Here is a 19923-nt window from a genome sequence, read left to right on the forward strand (position 1 = left end):
TTAATTATTGATGCTTATCCGCGAATCTATTAGATCTAAACGCTAGACTTTCTTGCTGAATTCATGCTTATTAGATTAATGCTATTAAATTGTTATATCGATTCATGCTCCCAACAATGTAAACCTACTGATTCTATTAATAGCCGCTTTGTTTAAATGGCGGGCCAATGCCAGTATTAATTACTGTTTTTACGTTGTTGAGACTGTATTGAAGCAAGGAATCCAACAAGAGAGCTGACGTATATCGCTAATCAGTTGGTCTTAACTAACACAATATGAAAATTTTATGTGAGATGCATATTTCTTAAAGTCAAACTGAACCGGGCCATAACAAATTTAAACAGTCCAAAGATCCGACAGGGTACATACGGACACCTATTAGATTATGCATTATGCCATCATCGTCAGCTAAGTTAAACCAAATTGCTAAACACATGGTACACATCTAACCAATATAACAACATACTACTTAACAGTCCACATTGGTTCAGGTACGCCCCAATTTATACAAAAACAAATGAGCCCCAAGCAAATACGAACTAATTGAATCATTTTAATCCTATTGCTACATTTTAAACACAGGTATTGTGAGAGCAGGTGAACGTTTCATTTCTTTGTTTATTTCAACTCAACTTCCAATTCAAGCGTACATCAACCCATAGTTTCAGAAGTGTGTACCTGGAAACGTTTACAATTGAAGAGAAAAGAAGTCAGCAAAGCAGCAGCAGTACACAGGCAACAGCAAAGGCAGCAGTTCCAATAGTACCAAATACCCCAGAAATATATTTAAAGGAGGCTCGAAGTGATTTGTGAAACTCGATAGCAACTAAACAAACCAAACAGAATCAACTGAGCTTGAATTTAGACCAAAACTGGACCAATAGATAGCCAATAGGTTCCAACAAATTGAAATCAGTTGAGCAGACCAATGTCAGCTACTGGGACTTGACACTAAACCAGAACTCACTGAAGTAGTGTTTTGTTGCTTTCGCTATCAACTATTTTCAAAGCCTCTCTTCGATGCTATGTGAACCCTATCTACTTCTTCCAACTCAGACCTCGCTCACTCTTTTTCTCTTCTGTTTTCAGTCTTTTAGCTTGTGTATCTCTGTATCCCTGTGTATTCTGTGCATCTATCTATGTCTATTTCTGTTTTTCTTCTTTCTGATTTTTCAGAACTCTTTTTGATTTTCAGAACTCTCTTTGATTTTCAGAACTCTCTCCCCTTTTAACTCTCTACTGTCTGCCTAGTTTTTAGCTTCTGTCTGTCTATCTCCCTGTGTGTATTTGTGTATCTCCCCCTTTCTAATTTTTTTTTTATCTTCCTCTCATTGAATCCCCCTTTGAACCAGTGGAAAGCTTCTCTATTTATCCTAGCATCAGCCCATTCAACAGCCTGTTCAACAAACTCAAATCCCTCCCATGTTCTCCTGCTGTTTTTCCACTCAAAGATAAAAATAAGACCCTTCCCATGAGATTCTCCTGACAACCTCTTTTTCATTATTATAAGGATTTATCTTTTATTATTTTAAAACAGGTATGGGCAGCAGGAGTATGTCCTGACAGCACATGTTGTCCATTATATTACAATGCACATGCTGCCCAAGGTCGAAAATGAGTAAACAATGCCATCAATTAAACTAAAATCTGAGACCTATCCTAGACTGCAGCTATTAATCAATCCTTAAATGTTTTCTGATTTAGCTAACAGAACTAATACACAGTGACAATAAACAACTAAGCTGATTCACAATGCCTCAGTAAATCAAATTAAGTAGCATGAGTCGAATTACTATCATTCCAACTGAAACTAATTGACAATACGCGAATCACAACACATACAATCGAAGCCAATGATCAGAATCCAACAGTATTAACATGTGATTCAAATTGTGCTGACCAAACAAAAGTTGCCCTGGAAACTAATTAATCGACCAAATTCAATTTCAGTCGATTGTATAGTTTACACACATACACACGATCAGTAAATGAGGAAAGACTCGACCAAATACAGAGGTCCTGGCAAGGTGGACAGAACAGTCGACACAAAACAAATCAACTACCACTTAGGCACATGTGAACAGACATTTAACTATAACAAAAAAAAACAAAATAAACTGACAAGAAAAAGGAAAGCAGAAATACCTTAAAGGTTTGAAAAAAAATCAGAAGACCCTGTCTCGGATTTGAATCGACCTTTCTTGGGGTTGAACGGACTTTAATCGAAGTGTTCTCAACTGAGAACACTTCGATTAAGGTCTATTAGACCCTAATCTTTTGGTTCAAACGGACAAAAATCGGACTTAGGGCTTCTAGGGTTCCTAAGGCAGATTTGGGATTCAGGTTTTTTTGGTCGGATTCGGACCAAACCAAACCTGGTTTGGTCATGAGGGAGGTCAGAGGAGTGCCTGGCATGGATTTGGGGTGGTTTGGCATAGGTCGAGGCCCGGCTCGAATCTTCAAATGAAGATTCGAGATGGTGGGGGAAGATTCGAGACCTAAGGTTAGCAGATCTATGTTCAGGGGGTCGAGGAGGTCCTAGGGTGTTAAGATGGTGGTCACCGGCGTTGTTGCCGCCGGGTTTACGGTGAAGGTGCACAGGGGCGGCTAGGGTTTGGGAGGTCTGTGTTTGGGACGATGAAGGGGGATGTTTGGATGGGGGCGTGGGGTAAGGTTTTTGGGTTTATATAGTTCGTGAGTGATCAGATCCTGGCCGTTGGATGAAGCGAGATGGAGGGCCAGGATCTTTCAGCTGGTGAGGAACGGTGTCGTTTCAAATGCAAGGGGTTGGGTTGGTCCGGGGTTGAACGGGTCGGGTTTAAATGTGGGTATGGAGATGTGATCTTGGCCGTTGATCATTCTGAGATCAATGACCCAGATCAGGCATAACCAAAACGACATCGTTGGGATACCCCTGAGGCCAACTGATCTGGACCGGGCACAGCAGTCTTTTTGGGCCTGATTCTGGGTCCAATTTAATGGCCCAATTCCGATTTAACTCATTTCTTTTTCCTTCTTTTAATTTTTGATTTAAATAAAATTCCTAACTAAATTGTAAAATCAAAATAAAACCATACAAATATTAATTAATACTCAAACAACAATTATCACTCACATTAAACATTTAATTAAAATAAAATCATTTAATGACAACAAATAGAATAAAAGACGCATATTTTTATGATTTTTCCTTTTAAAACCAAATTGTAGTTTGATTAACTCCTAATAGTAAAATGACATCCTAAACTCACATGCGACATATATTTTTTGTATTTTGTTCGACAAAACTAAACAATCATAAATAAAACTACAAATAACTGCCGAAAGTGTTACGTAAAATCCAAAAATTGTACAACAAAACTATTTGTTTTATTTTTTGATTTCTTTTGGAGTGATTGTCGCGTAAACAAAAATCACGTGCTCACAAATACAACACAGCAGAACAGCGAACAAACACTACGAGTACCAAACAGCAGGTACCAACAGCTAGTTACATATGCAGCAGACCCAAGCGATAAACCAGAAATCCAGAAGTGTTTAAAACCCAACAAATTTACCAAAACTGACTCAAAACCAGCCTGAATAAACCCAAAATCACTAGAAAACCAACCAGGGAACCTCTGAGACTCTCACAATCAGAAATCAAGCTAGAAACATGCAACTCATCGACTGGAATTCTAATTTGACTTCAGAAAACTAATGCAACCGTAGGTTTTCTCAATCTTTTTCAAAGTCAGGCAGTGTGTGACAATCTTTGGACTTTTCTATTTGTTTTTGACTCTCAACCCTTACTGCCCATTCTCAACAAAAAGTCCCCTTATTATGTCCAAACCTTGCTCTATTTATCTGCCCAAAAACAGACCATTCCCCCTCTCAAAAGCACTTAAACTAATACCACCACCATCTTTTGCCCATGATATTCTCTTACAGCCCATTATCATGTGTCTTGTATCTAAAGGCATGGACAGCTTATAATATTCCATTAATCCTCATGCTATTATGTTTCCCAAGCCACTACTACTAGACAAAATATTAGTTTAATGGTCAATTAAGTACCCTCATGGTCAGAACACTAACACTAACCCTTTCAACCCTTTTAAAACCCCAAAATACCCCTGAAAACTCCTGTGACTTAATGTCCTACCTTAAAACCTTTTAATCTATACTACATCTTTCAGCTATAACTGATTCAATTCGAATTCAAATGACCGCTCAAACTAGCATTTAAATCAGATCAAATGGCATCAATAAAAGAACCCTGATTCAGTCAGAATTGAAGCAATACGAATCACATTATTATCAGGTTATTTAATCAGAATTGAAGCATGTAAAACTAATCGACGACACTTATTCATTCGACTACACGAATTATAACACATACAATCAATAGCAAATAAGAATCGAACATGCGCATAGGTGATTCGAATCGTATTGATGGAAACAGGGATTCATAATAAAACTTAACTAATAGACGACACTCATTCAAATCGATTATATAGTTTTATCACATTCATTAACCATGACCAGAAAAAGTTTGACCAAATAAAGGGTCATTTAAGATGGGCAGAATCAATCGACAAAAGAAATTGAAAAACCAATAAAACTAAACTAAACAAATAAACAGAATAAACAAACACAAACTGGAACAAACAGGAAAGGGAAAATACCTCAAGAACTCGGGACCTGGACGACCCTGATTCGAACTCAAACTCGAACTGTTTGAGGTCGAACGGACCTTAATCGAGTGTTCTCAACTGAGAACACTTCGACTAAAGTCGGTTAGACGCCAAACCATCCTTCAGTTGGGACAGATTTCAACCTCTGGCTTTCTAGGGTTTTGGGGGGTTTGATTTGGGGCTCGAGTGGTTCTGGTCTGATTCGAACCAAACAAATAGTGGTTTGGTGACGAGGGAGGTCAGGGACATGTACGGTATGAGTTTGGGACTGGTTGGGTAGATCTAGGTCCTGCTCGAATCTTCAATTGAAGATTCGAGAAGCTGGAGGTTGATTCGAGGCAAACGGTTAATAGATTCGTAACGAGGGTGGTCAGGGGGTGACTTGGTGTGAGTTTGGAACTGGTTGGGGTGGGTTTCAAGTTTTGCTCGAATCTTCGATTGAAGATTCGAGAAGTTGTAGGTTGATTCGAGCAAAACGGGTAAGGGATTCGTGGAGAGGGTGGTTAGGTGCTCTAGGGGTGTTGGTTTCATGGTCATCGGCGTTGTTGCCGCCGGCTTTTAGGCGAAGGGGTTTCAGGGCGGCTAGGGTTTGAAGGGTTGTTTGGTTTGGTCTCTGAAGGAGACGATGAACAGGGGTATGGCTTAAAGGGGTGTGAGGTGAGAGGTTGGGTTTATATACGGAGGGGTGGTCTAATCCTGGCCGTTGGATCAGGCACGATCAATGGCCTGGATCAGATCATTTTAAGGAGACGGTGTCGTTTTGGGGTAGTACTGGGGTGGGGTCGATCCGGGGGCAAGTGGGTCGGGTTGTGGGGATTGTTCTGAGGCGTTGGATCAAATGAAATGGGTGGCCTGGATCTATCGGCTATATACGACGTCATTTGGATATATCTGGGGATTGACTGGACCGTTCGATCGAGTGAGATCAACGACCCAGATTTTTCATGCCCAAACGGCATCGTTCCATCCGCCCTCAAGGCTGGCTGGGTTGGACCGGGCAAGAGGGTATTTGGACTAGGCCTGAACTCTCTTTTAAAATTGGCCCAGTCCGATTTTTCTCTTGTTTTCTTCTATTTTCTTTTAATTCCCAAAACCAAAATTCTAAAATAAATTGTAAAGCCAAAATTATCCTACAAAATACTAATCAACCCTTAATAATAATTATCACACACAATTGAATATCAATTAAAAATAAAAATCACACAATTTGACATTAAATGCTAAAATACAAAGTAAATTATTTTTTTGTGATTTTTCATTTTGTAAAACAAACTTGTTTGTTTAATTAATAACTAAATTGTAAAATTAAATCCTAAATGCACATGCAACATATATTTTTTGTATTTTTCTTAATTACAGTAGAAATAAACACGCGTAGATAAAATACAAATAAATTATAAACAACACAAAACCATTTTATTTTGAATTTTTGGGAGTAGTTCTCATAGGGCAAAAATCACGTGCTCACATTAGGTTGTGCCGACCACGTTGACTGGAAGGGTGATTTCCCCTTTCGTTGTTTTGCTCGCCATGTTGAATCCGTTAAGGACTCGAGAGGCGGGTACGATTTGGTCAAGCAGTCTTAGATCCTCCACCACTCTCGGCCTGATAATGTTGACTGAGCTACCTGAATCCACAAGTACACATTTAATTTGAAATGTATTTACAAGAAAAGAGATTACCAGTGCGTCGTTGTGAGGCTGAGACAAGGTCTCGATGTCTTTGTTGCTGAATGTGAAGGCGTCATCGGGTATGTAACCCCGAGTTCGCTTTTCTCTGGTGATGGATATTTTTGTTCTTCTTATCATGGGCTCATATGGGGCATAGATGCCTCCCAAGATCATGTGGATGACATGTTATGGCTCATTTGTTTCACTCTTCTTGGCCGCCTCTCTTTCCCGGAACTGATTTTTGGCTCGGTCGTTGAGGAATTCTCAGAGGTGACCTTTACTGAGTAGTCGGGCTACTTCTTCTTGGAGCTGGTGGCAATCCTCGGTCTTGTGGCCATGCGTGTTGTGAAATTCACACACTAAGTTATGATTTCTTTGCGAAGGATCTGATTGCACAGGTCTGGGCCACCTAACATCTCTGATTTTACTAATGGCGAACACGATGTCAGATATGTCGACATTGAAGTTGTAGTCTGACAAGCGAGGTGCCTCCATTGGCCCTGTGTGCCTATAGAATCCAGATCTGTTAACGAGTCCTCGAGGATTCTGGCCTCGGTCCATCCTTAGATCATTGTAGGGTATATTGCACCTCAGGGCGTTTCTCCTGCCTTCGGTGTATGGCTGGTACCTTTTTTTGTTTGGCTTTGGCTCCTTCGCCAGAAGTCTGATTGGGTATACCGAGCTCGAAGGGGCTCCTAGTTGGTCATCCTAGACCCTAATTTTTGATTGATATCGGTTGTGAACGTCCGACCAGGTCACGACGAGATATTCAACCAGATTCTGTTTCAGCTGCTTTGAACCCACCGAGCTTTGTTCATTCAGACCTTGAGTGAAGGCATGTACTACCCAGTCGTCGGAGACTGGTGGTAGTTCCATTCGTTCCATTTGAAAGCGAGATACGAACTCTCGCAGTATCTCATTCTCCCTCTGCTTGATCTTGAAGGCGTCAGATTTTCTTGTTGCTACTTTGATGGCACCGACATGCGCCTTTATTAAAGAATCTACTAGTATGACAAATGAGTCTATGGAGTTAGGAGCTAGGTTGTGATACCAAATCATGGCCCCTTTCTATAGCGTTTCCCCGAACTTTTTTAGCAAGACGGATTCGATCTCATCGTCCTTTAGGTCGTTGCCCTTCTCTGCACAAGTGTAAGTAGTAACGTGCTCGTTAGGGTTGAGGTTCCATTGTATTTCGGAAAGTCTAGCATTCTGAACTTCTTTGGAATGGGTTTTAGAGCCGCTTCCTCTGGGAACAACCTTTGTATGAACTTCTTTGAATCTACACCTTTCAGGATCGGGGGTGCACCCGGAATTTGGTCGACCCTGGAGTTGTAGGTCTCGCACTTTTTGTCGTTGACTTCTATCTTCTTCTCGCCCGATTCGATCTTCTTTATGAGGTCCTCGAGCATCTTTATGATGGCGACCTCGGCTGCCGACCCATTGTTGCTTGATCTCTCTGGTACCTGCTCGACTGGGGGAGCCGTCCCCGGCGCTATCGTGTTGGGAGTTTTCTGGTAACTTTGCAGCTAAGCAATCGCTAGCTGTTGTGCGTGCAATATTTCAAAGATAACGTGAAGGCTAACCTTCTATTCTTCCCTAGTCGGGGTTTTCTGAGCTTCTTGTTAGTCTCCTTGGTGCACACTCCTGCTAGTGTGGGAGCTTATATCGACGTGTTGGGCATCGCGTGAGACCGCATTCGCGGGAATTGGTTCTGGTGCGTTCTCGGGTTTCGTGGTGGTACACCGACACCTGGAACATCCACACCATTTTCTCCATGGTCCTCAAGATTGTTGTTTCCGCCTCCATTTACCGAGTCAGACATTTTGACCTGAAATTGAAGATCTTGGACAAGAAAAAGTGTGAAAGATAACTTGTGTTATGTAGTAAAACCAGCAAGAAAATAATCATTATTATTTTTAGCCCCACTGTGGGCGCCAAACTGTTTATCGTAAAAATGGTAATAACAATTAAATTTGATTTTGTGGTTCTAAAAATACATGATCTATTTTTATGCTAGTTGTTAAGGCAATAGATGCTAAGTGAAATATTTGGGATCAAGATATGAGCTTAAGACAAGATGTTAACCAAACCGAATCGCTGTCAATCGAGGCCTCGAGTTTGCTTATTCGGGGCCTCGGGGTCGAGTCCGATGTTCGCCAAGGGCGGTCGATGGAGACAAACAGTTATAATAAAATCAATTATGGGTCTTTATAGCCAATAATAAGCAATAAATGAAGAGCAATAAATAGAACACAATAAATATAAGCAATAAATGAAGTGATGAGACCAAGAGAATGTGTTAGAGGGCAGAGAGAATGTTCTTGTGCATTTAGTATTGAGCAATAGGTGTCTACAAAATGACAAGGATCTCCTTTACATATGAGGGGGAATCCTAACATAGTACAAAAGGTATTAATTACAAAGATATGGAGCTGGTACAACCATTTAATGCCTTGATTCGCTTTTTTTGGCTAGTCCCCTAGACTTGGCCAGCTATATGTACGCGCTTTGGGAACTTCACCTTGATCCGCCGAGACCACTAATTTGCATTGCCTCGAGGTCGGTCGTCATTTACGCTACCTCGAAGTCGACCACCGAGAACCCTCGGAGTCGAACACTAAAAATCCCCGAGTTGCCTCGATGATCGTAAAATCGAACCGTCGATTTGTACCGTATACAATACATTTTGTATAGCTCCCGAGATCCATCCCAAAAAATGGTGGCTTTTGGATAACGAGTGTCAAAGCCTATATTTTATCACTATGAAATTGGACATTAATTTTTTAATTCTTTTCAAAATGAGATTGTATTTTGAGTTCCATTTATTAGCTTGACAAAATAAGCTACTAGGTTTTCGAGTTAAAATTGTCGAAAATATAGGGAGTAAATTCGACTTAACTTTAACTAGAAGGGGAAAAATGAATGTTTAACTGAATGGGCAGGGGACTGCGTCAAATTTCTCAAATCATATTATAATACTTACTTTGGACTACAATTTCTTCAAAGAAAACAAAACTTTCTCATTAGAACTTTTTACTAATTGAGAAGTTCGCATTTTGTTCTTTTGTTTCTTTAATGGGAGAAGGCTCATGAAGTTGATTTCTAAGAAGGGGCTATAAATTAAATTATGAATGCGGTTGCAACCCAAAATATGTGATTCATTCCCTTTGTCATGAAGTTATATTTATGGAAGAGAATTGAAGGATTAATAAAATATGATAGAGCAAAGTGGATATATGTGATGATTAACTCTTTCACACACAGGAAATTGATGATCATCAGTTCATAAAAAAGAGAGTTAATTGTTTAATTGGAAACGAAGTAATGAAAATCCCATAAAAGACAGATTTTATACATGCGTCTGAATTGCAAAAGTTAATTAAAGCACCCTCTCAAAATCTTAAGGTTTTGAATATATTTGAATGTGTTGGAAGTTGATTTGTTATTGGTAGCTTGCTGACAACGTGAAATTTGTATACTAAAATGTCGTGCATGAGTTATTTCCTATTCAATTGTTTCAACCTCTAAAGAGTGGGGAAGGATATTTGGAAGCTAACCTCCAATCCAATGGCTTAGAATCAGGTAGAAACTTGTATGAGATTTTCATACTTAATTAGCTAACATTTAGTTAAATTTATGACTAATAAAAAATTAAAGCTATATAGCAATAGCTCCTAAATCAAAAGCAACAAGGAATGCTTTAAAAAATTGAACAGTAATGAAGATAATTAGAGAGTCTCATGGCCCCATGCATTCTATTATCTCTTGCCCAAGTCAGATCATTTTGTATAACTTAGTTATTGGTTTTAAAATTAAAAGGAATTCAACCAAATAGTTAGTAACTTTTTTGTTTCTGAGCAATGAGTATTTTTAAGAAAATGATTCGGAAATTATGAAAATGCGTCCAATAGTACATTCTATTCCTTTTCTAAAATACGTACTGAAACACTTCAAAGAACAGGCCAACTAGCTACCAAAGCCGGCAATGACATCACTTACATTCTTCAGAAATGACACAATCACATACTCCTGTTAAATTAACAACAAAAGCCATTTGTCCATTAATTTCTTAGACAGTAACTATCTCAATTATATTCTGAATCCTAATAGGTGACAATTGTAAAAAACAACCAAAGAAAAAAAAGTAACACTTGTTAAACCCTTCTTAAGCATAACATAGACACTCTTACCCTTAAATTTCCTGCTTATTGTTGCTCCATTACAACAGTAACGTCTCAGTCCCAAGCGGTTTGAGGTCCTATATAAGAACTCTCATAATTCATATTGCTTCATTTAAACTCATCTGAATCTTTGTTTCTCGAGTAATTGAATCACTATTAGCTATTGCAAGAGATACTATCACTAATGGAACTTCCCTCAAATCTATCAACAGATGAGGCAAGTCCAGAATGGATGAACAAAGGTGACAACGCGTGGCAGCTCACGGCTGCCACCTTAGTCGGGCTCCAGTGTGTGCCCGGCTTGGTCATCCTTTATGGTGGGATGGTAAAGAAAAAATGGGCAATCAATTCAGCATTCATGGCACTCTATGCCTTTGCTTCTGTTCTCATATGTTGGGTAGGATGGGGCTACCGGATGTCATTTGGTGACAAGCTTGTGGCCTTTTGGGGAAAACCGGCTGTCGCCATGGACGAGAAGTACCTTCTTGGACAAGCATTCTTGGGGTACTTTCCTACAGCAAGTATGGTGTTTTTTCAATTCGTTTTCGCGGCGATTACGCCAATCTTGGTCGCTGGGGCGCTTCTTGGGAGGATGAATTTTATAGCTTGGATGTTGTTCGTGCCTTTGTGGCATACTTTTTCGTATACCATTGGGGCATTTAGCATTTGGTGTCCAGAAGGGTGGCTGTCCAAGCTAGGAGTGATTGATTTTGCAGGAGGATATGTTATTCATCTTTCTTCTGGTGTAGCTGGTTTCACGGCGGCTTATTGGGTAAGTAATTTAACGCAACACTATGAACTTAATTCCCCCTTCCTATTCGTCATTCAAAAGTTAAATTTCTCATAAATTTCTGGGGTCTTGGTAAGTATATGATGTAGTATTTTACCGGTCCTTAGTGAGAAACACAACTTGGAATTGGTGGAAATAGGATCAGACTCATTTTCTTCTATCTCAGGAATATAAACTTTCTCCAGATGGATGATGACCAAAGTCGGGATATATTTATTGACATTGTATTATACCAGTATCGACACTAGCTTGGTATGGTCTTATGGACCAAAGCCCTGGACTTATGGTTGATGTGTTTTTGTATAAATTAAGGTTATAATATTGAGACTACCCCCACACAAAAAAACACTTTGAATAGATATAAATAATTAAAGGGCTTAGTAATGAATGAAGGAAGCTCTTCTTTCCTCATCCGCGCTCATCAAGCCAACTTTGCTCTTTGGGAGGTGAAACAGCGGTTGAAACGGACATTTCGTTATTACATAGATTTTCTAAATAGCACTAGATTTGAAGAAGAAAAAAGCGAGTTTCAGAAATGTTTAATCTATAATCAATCCATATACCTTTCATAAAATCATATTATAAAACATTCTGAGGTGAAACAGCGGTTGAAGCGGACATTTCGTTATTACATAGATTTTCTAAATAGCACTAGATTTGAAGAAGAAAAAAGTGAGTTTTAGAAATGTTTAATCTATAATCAATCCATAATCATAAAATCATATTATAAAACATTCTTTAAGCTGGAATATTAATCTTGAAAGTTTCAACTCTCCCTAAATTATTCAGAATCTTACTTTGAGATCATCTTTTTATCCTGATCAAGACTTGGGACGTTCAATGGCAATGTCAACACTTAACAGGTAGGGCCAAGACTGGACAAAGACAGAGAGAGGTTTCCACCAAACAACATTCTGATGATGCTGGCCGGCGCTGGCCTTTTGTGGATGGGTTGGACTGGGTTCAATGGTGGAGCACCTTATACCGCCAGCACCGACGCCTCGCTAGCCGTATTGAATACACATGTCTGCACTGCCACCAGCCTCCTTACTTGGTTAGTCCTAGACATGTCTGTCTTTGGCAAACCCTCTGTGATCGGAGCTGTTAATGGCATGATCACTGGCCTTGTTTGCATCACTCCTGGTGCAGGTACATTCTCCGGATAAGTTTTAATTTTGTACACTGACAGTATATAGTGAATATGGTAACCTAGAATATAGAGTAATAACCTGCTATCCATGCACATAACTTAAATCCTAGATAGAATCCAAGATGATTTTCTCCATTCTAGACTAACTGGTACATTCACCTAATACAGGAGTTGTTCAATGTTGGGCGGCCATCCTGATGGGCTTAACTTCGGGAAGTGTACCGTGGTACACAATGACAGTCCTTCACAAGAAGATCAAGTTCCTAAGGCATGTCGATGATACTTTTGCCGTCTTTCATACCCATGCCCTAGCTGGAATTTTAGGAGGTATTCTCACTGGTTTTTTCGCTGTGCCAAAGCTCTGTCGGCTATTTTACCTTGTACCTGAATGGGAAAGGTATATTGGCCTAGCCTACGGTCTGCAGACGGGCAGGACTTCAGCTGGGCTACGGCAAATGGGAGCTCAACTAGCTGGAATCGGATTTATCGTATGTTTAAATATTGTCATGACAAGCTTGGTCTGCTTGTTCATCAAGTTGATTGTGCCCCTTAGGTTGGAGGAAGAGGTGCTGAAAATTGGAGATGACGCTATTCATGGAGAGGAAGCATATGCAATCTGGGATGATGAAGAGAAGTATGAGAATACCCAGGTGAATTCTGCATATGATGCTGATGAGTATCCATCAGTTGTTTCAAAGACTGTGAGTGAATTCCAAATGGTATGAAGTGCTCTCTATGGCTAGGTTGCAAGGTTGCAGTATAGTTTGCTGCTAGCCTGAGTAGAACTTCTAAGTCTTCTTTCATCCAATATGTTGTAAAGAAACATATTGCATGCTCCAATTTAGTCTTCGTACGTTGGTAGCAGGGGAGAAACAGATGAAATAGAGTCAGAAATGAGGAAATTGTCCACAACCATAACATAGTAATCACTTTTGATCAATCATTTAAAAAGACAGATATGAAGTAAGAATACATTCTTCAAAATATTACAAGTTCTAACAAAAAAAAGGGCCTATGTTACACTCCATTCGAACGAAATATTGTCCATAAGTTCCCCAAGCATTCACATCTCACTCTCATAAACTATTAAAACAGTTCCGCTTATCTCAAGTTATGGCAACTGGCAATTAATTCCACATCTTTTTCAACTACAATTTCACCATGTAAGAGCGTTAATAGCCATCATAAAAATAGGAAACCTACAATGACATAAGCATAAACGGAGAAAATAGATTTACTTGCGCTTCTTGGATTTTACAGAGGGCTGCTCAGGAATTTCACCATCATCTTCTGAAGAAAATTCTTCTGGTACATCAGGGACCTCATTTGGAACATTATGCTTGGTAATGTAGTCCTTCAGTATAGTCATGCTTTGCTCTTTCATAGAGATCAATTGCTCAGAAAGAATCCCTTTACAAACCTCAACAGAGTATGTTTCTGATCCAAGGCGGAGTGTGGCTTTCACTTGAGGAGGGGATAATGCTTCTTGCATTTGAGCATCCATCATCATATCCTATGTTCCTGCATCATTTCAGTCCTCACCTCAATCCAGATTATTTAGTGTCACCATTCAAAAGAAAAAAGCCAGATTATTATGTGCTATGAAAGTTAATGTTCGAGCATACATCCCATAAAAACACTCAACAAAGACAGATATCAAGCATTTGGACATATTGTAAGTGCATGACTACCTTTAGATGAAACACTTGAGCACTGAATCCATCTAAATGGGCATTCTTCGTCAAACAAGTTGCATAATATAAATGCAAAATGGCAAACACACCATAAAAATTGTTGAAAGGAGTAGAAGGTGTTTCATGTTCTTTGCGTCACTGATGCCAAATTCCTTTCTTGTGGTCTAGCCTTCACACACCGGCCGAAACCCATGGGAGGTGGTCTTATATTACAAATAAAGGAAAAGGAAATAGTAGAATATATTCCTCCACTATGAAGGATAATTGTTCCTGAAGAGGCCTGAAGGAGCAGGGCTTGGGTAGGTTGAAGGTCCCAGACAAGAGGACATCATGTAACTCAATGAAATAAGAGATTCGTTTTTTTTTTCTTTTCGTTCTTAAACTAAAGGAACATGAAGAACCATTTCCCAGCTGCTAAAAGTACAATATCACTTCCCCTTTTCTGCTCCTCCAAAAATAGGCACAGCTCTGCGTTAACACAATTTATAGTAAAAGGGAACTCAAAAGTCAAAACTGTCCGCTTTCCCATAAATTAAGACTAGGCCATCCTACATACTGAACAGAATTTGTTCAAACATGTATATCAAGATTTACTTTTTCGATAAGTTGCATACAAAATTTACTTCTCCTCCTATATAAGAATACATCACAAACAGTTCAACACGAAACCTGGAAAAAAGTACAGGAAACTTTTTTCCTTTCCGTTTCTGCAACATGACAAGCAATGCACATCCTAAATGAGAATGTAGGCCAGGATATTGTTTCCAATTTCATGGTAGCTCAAGCCTTAATGCCTCAAACAGAACCCACATACTCGAAAGATCCAACACTAAGTACTACAAATATATACAAAGTTTGCTTCTCTATTATATATCAGATACCCAGCAGCACAAAGTCAGAAATTTCACTACAGAACCAAGAGGCGCCTATACTCCAACTAGTACATTCTGTTCAAATACTTGTAGAACCATGTGTTACTAAAGCAACCAATGAAATGAACTTAGGCCTTCTCTAAACTACTTATAGGATCTTCCCCCGGATATAATACCAAAGAGTGTGATGCTTAAGTTTACCTTTTCTCTTCCCTTCAGTATTAACCATTTCTTCTCATTAGACCACATATACAAACCAGCAACTCGCCAAACGTGAACCAAAACTTCCCCCTTCCCCTATACAGATGACATTTTTTCCCTCGACGCTAGCCTAGAATCATTACATTTCATTGACAAGAAGGGTAAGAATATATATATCTGACACAACTTCAAACAATAATAATGGAGTTAATTATAAACTATGTCATATGAACTCGCGGGCAAGTATGTATCCAGCATCAGTATGAATAAGTACTCACCACCCAGTTTTCTCAATTATCAGTCATTTTGTCATGTATTTTGAAGGAGTAAAACGAAGTATCCATACTCATGTCATATACATGGGAAATCAATTACCGTCCTGACCGAGCCTAAAATCAAATTCCACTAAATATTTTTCACAGACATTTACAAATCATTATCCACGTTGCAGAAACGAATCTCAAACGATTCCAAGTTCCCCAAAGCTATAAAAGCTCAGAACTGAACTTAGTATGAGACGAGCTAAGCATGAAGTTCAAAACTATATCTTAAGATGGGAAAGAAGGATAATATCAGTCAAATACGTTAAAGAAGTATGAATTGAGCGATTATAAGTTGTATTGAAGCAATTTGTGCTTACAGATTAGACGAAAATTTACCTGATTGTAAGTGGCGTTTGGGAGCTACAGAGGCGGCAGAGGAGCGGCGAGTTGGGGATTTTGGGGGAATTTATTAAAACGTTCTCCTAAAAAGGTTAATTTTTTATGATTTTAAGGAATTTGATTGGTGAGTGAAACTATATATATATATATTACTAAAAATTAATTAATTGTTACGAAATAATAAAAGAAGAAGAGTATTACAAAAAAAAGTAGGGAGAGAGAATTCTTATTGATTTTTAGGATCAATTACAATGGAATAGGACCCTCTATTTATAGGGAAGAGTGACTTAGCCGCCAAGTAACAAACCCTAAAATCTCTCTAAAATATAGATATTCACCTTAAATAAAACTCTATTTATAACACTCCCCTTGAATGTCTATTTAACGGATAATGTGCCTCGTTAAAAATTTAATTAAAATAAAATTCAGTGGAAAAAATTTCTAGAAAATGAAAAGAGTGCACATGTTTAGAAATACGCATTTTGGTTGCCTCGTTAAAAACCTTGCAAGGAAAACCCAGTGGAACAAAACCTTGTAAGGGAAAAAGAGCACAGCGCGTATTAACTCCCCCTGACGAGAGTATCAATTCACATCTTTGAGCCTTCGCATTCTAATCTTGTGCACTAGTTTCTTAAAGGTTGACGTCGGTATAGATTTGATGAATAAAATAACCATATTAACTCTAATGAATATGTTGCACCTTGAAAATCCTCGCTATCACGTTATCATGCTTATAGTTATAGCAAGATCAATATATGCGCAAATAGCACTTAGAATATGATACTTCAGGACCAAGAATTGTATACGCTTCAAGCGATTTAAATCCTTCTAAGTGTTATATAAGCTAAGTCATATAAGTCATATAATAGACTTTAATTAGATGTATATCAAGTTTTCATGTCATGCTAGACAAATAAGATATCGAAAACTGACATTGACTTTATACTTTCAAGTATTTGAACTACATGTTCAAAACTACATGTCTTTCATATGAAACCAATTCTATTTGAATTGTTTCTCTTCTATTTGGCCAATATTTTTGTGTCTGTATTAGATAGACTTGAGGTCCTCATCTATACTTAGCTCTATAATAGATGTCGTCGACGAACATTTTATATCGGTTCTAATATTTTTTCATAAAGACATAACATAGAGACCTTTTCATTCATTTAGCTACTTGAACCTCTCTTAGGTTTTATGAAATGTTATATCATGTACTCTTCTAGACCTCTTCTTTATCAAAAATTTCATTTGAAACCGATTTGTTTATACGCTTTAAGCGTACCATAAATTTTGTACTTTTAGGACTCATTCTAATAGGAGCATTTGCAGTGAGAATATAATTACTTTCTTTGGGTCAGCAAATGCGTCTAGCATGCTTTGCAATATATTGCAGATGAATTATCTTTTTATGAACTTCAAGTTCATATTGTTTTATTCGAGGATCTAGATGTACATATGATAATTCATTCCACGTAACTTTTTCTCAATTGTTTATCATGTCTCCCCCTCATGTTAGAAAAACTAACTTGCTTCCTCAACTTTGGAAATCCATCTTTGTGCGTTATGGTGTAAATCAAAATATACACCGCACATCAATAATAATAAGATGAAATTATTTGGTTTATGACCCCGAACCACTTGTGAAAGGAGAATGTAATATACTTTCGTATATAACCTATATCATACTGATATAGATAACTTTTGTTCTCATAAGCAATAATTTAACTATTAAGTGGAGGCACTCAATAAGTTATTTTGCTAAATCAACTGTGATGTAAACCAACTTATCAAGATGAACTGTATTGAATAGGAATCTGGAAATTATGCTCTAAGTTAAATTATTGAGCAAGTTACCTCGCAAATATCAGGTTGTGGGTTAATAATAATCGCATGTGTAATCATCTCATAGATGCATCTTATGTGGTATAAATGGCAGTTGAATGAGCCCATATTCGCCTTTGATATTTCCAGCATTCATGGGATTCAATCCCAATTTTAGTTGGCCTATTAATTAATAAGAACAAGCAACGTAAGAGAATTCGTAAAGAACTTTCTAGTTCTTTAATATTTACTCTTGTGAATTCTCTTTTATTTTTTTTGCATATCATACTTAAATTAATATGGCTAAATCAATTATGCCAACTGGATAAATTATCAATTTTGATAAACTTCAGGTTTACACCATGACGTGTGCAATTATAAATAAACTTCAAGTTTGTTATGATATGAGTTTTTATATCAATAAACGTCCACTCTATTGTGGTATTCTTTTATTTATGTAGTACAAACTGAAGAGTAAACCGGGTAACTTTTCACAACATATTATCCCGCTACAAGTTGTAGTAATAGAAGATATTAAATCTTTCTTTTATTTATAGTCTCAATATAACCAATCGCTTTCGCGAATACTTTAGAAATTCAATTAAGTTTCTTTGAGACTTACTACAACACAATATCTTATTGATAATCAATTTTATTCCTCCAAAATAGTAATAATTGGCTCTTTCAAAGGTCTCAATTAATTTGGTACTACTACATATTCATCAACATCCATACGGTGAATATCTCTTTTAAGGAGAAAGTTATACCATTATGGTCATGGTCAAAATCATTATAGGCAAGATATGTTGCTTCTATTACGTTTGCCATGTAATAATCACATTGCCATAATATTTTGGCTAATCACAATAGGTACGTGATCAATGACCATCCATACCATAATTATGAAATTATTTTCTTATTTCATCTCAAACCTCATTCTAGAGATGAGTGTGGTATATTCACTACCGCTAACACGTTCATATTCTTCCAAGAATGAAAATGTATTCATAAATCACATGGTGTCACATTCACATCATGAATGGACCATAATCCTCTATATATATGCTTTACAAAATCACATGTCAAATCAATGACAAATATTACATTCACAAAGTGAAGGATTATTTTGAGAATCCTTATTGATCTCATTACCACAATGAGACAATTATAATTTCGTCTATTATCACGTTCACATCCATTGATATCTTCACGGTAATAATTTTGTCTTTTTTCAGACGTATCATATATTGCTATCACATTCTCTTAAGGAAATGGGAATGAAGTAAATTCAATGGGACGAGTTTTCAATTCTTTACCCACAATCATACATAAATTTGATCATGGCAAGGCATAGAAATTTTACCACTTTGGGTGATTATAATTTCTTTCAAACTCCATTAGAGTTACAATCAAAATTTATCGTCTTTACTTGTATTTAAAATCAAATTATAGAATGTCAAGAATTTAAAAGAGAAAAATAAAGAAAAATACTTACCTTAAATCCAGAGTTTAATCATGAAGGAAGTTCATGGAACAATTGACAATCATTATGTTCAATCCCAAAGCTTATACTCAATTGGTTAGAGACTCGTACTGATAACGTGTTATGAAATAATAAAAGAAGGAGAGTATTACATAAAAAAGAAGGGAGGGAGAATTCTTGTTGATTTTTGGGATCAATTACAATGAAATAGGACCTCTCTATTTATAGGGAAAGAGTGACTTAGTCATCAAATAACAAACCCTAAAGTCTCTCTAAAATATAGATATTCACCTTAAATAAAACTCTATTTATAACATTAATAACATTTTAACAAATCAGATAATGTTTTCATAAAAAAAGTTTGAGTATTAATAAGAATGATAATAACGTACAAAACTTAAAAGTTAAGATAGCTACAGAAAAATTAACTAATGTCTATAAGCAAGAATAGTTAATGCCAATTAAATACGAAAAATTACTTTTTCAAAACCTTTTTCTTAAAAAATTATTCACGTAATATCACAAACTTAAAACTATAAAGAAGTTGAGAACTTTTGGTATTTGTGAGGTACAATGAAGAGATTTTCTTGTTTGATCTTATATATAATTATCCCCGTGACACATAATAAGTGGGCATGTTTATTCAGGCCAAAAAATAAACACTATTGTATGAGGTAGAAATAAGTTAGAGCCATATAATTAACATGAGATACAATATTA

At 37.4% G+C, this 19923-nt stretch overlaps 2 protein-coding genes across 2 annotated transcripts; one reads left to right on the top strand and one right to left on the bottom strand.

Annotated features, from left to right (window-relative positions):
- Positions 1-10711: 10711 nt before the first annotated feature.
- Positions 10712-13192, top strand: LOC104217075 (ammonium transporter 2 member 4-like). The gene is made up of 3 exons (XM_009767233.2): positions 10712-11299; positions 12181-12466; positions 12636-13192. The coding sequence occupies exons 1-3, from the start codon at positions 10712-10714 to the stop codon at positions 13190-13192; spliced, it is 1431 nt and encodes a 476-aa protein (XP_009765535.1).
- Positions 13193-13382: 190 nt separating this feature from the next.
- On the bottom strand, positions 13383-16013 carry LOC104217074 (uncharacterized). Its single transcript, XM_009767232.2, has 3 exons — positions 15894-16013; positions 13706-13988; positions 13383-13615 (listed from the first exon to the last, which is right to left on the bottom strand). The coding sequence occupies exons 2-3, from the start codon at positions 13975-13977 to the stop codon at positions 13612-13614; spliced, it is 276 nt and encodes a 91-aa protein (XP_009765534.1). The 5' UTR covers positions 13978-13988; positions 15894-16013; the 3' UTR covers positions 13383-13611.
- Positions 16014-19923: the final 3910 nt, after the last annotated feature.

This window comes from Nicotiana sylvestris, chromosome 1 (genome assembly GCF_000393655.2).
Source record: "Nicotiana sylvestris chromosome 1, ASM39365v2, whole genome shotgun sequence".
NCBI classification, from domain to species: Eukaryota; Viridiplantae; Streptophyta; class Magnoliopsida; order Solanales; family Solanaceae; genus Nicotiana; species Nicotiana sylvestris.

Bases quoted from the DNA above. Each gene is read 5' to 3' on its own strand.
- LOC104217074 (XM_009767232.2), bottom strand. From the start codon at position 13,977: ATGATGATGGATGCTCAAATGCAAGAAGCATTATCCCCTCCTCAAGTG.
- LOC104217075 (XM_009767233.2), top strand. From the start codon at position 10,712: ATGGAACTTCCCTCAAATCTATCAACAGATGAGGCAAGTCCAGAATGG. The intron at 11,300-12,180 runs GTAAGTAATTTA...AACACTTAACAG, and splicing joins GTTTCACGGCGGCTTATTGG to GTAGGGCCAAGACTGGACAA. The intron at 12,467-12,635 runs GTACATTCTCCG...CACCTAATACAG, and splicing joins TTGCATCACTCCTGGTGCAG to GAGTTGTTCAATGTTGGGCG.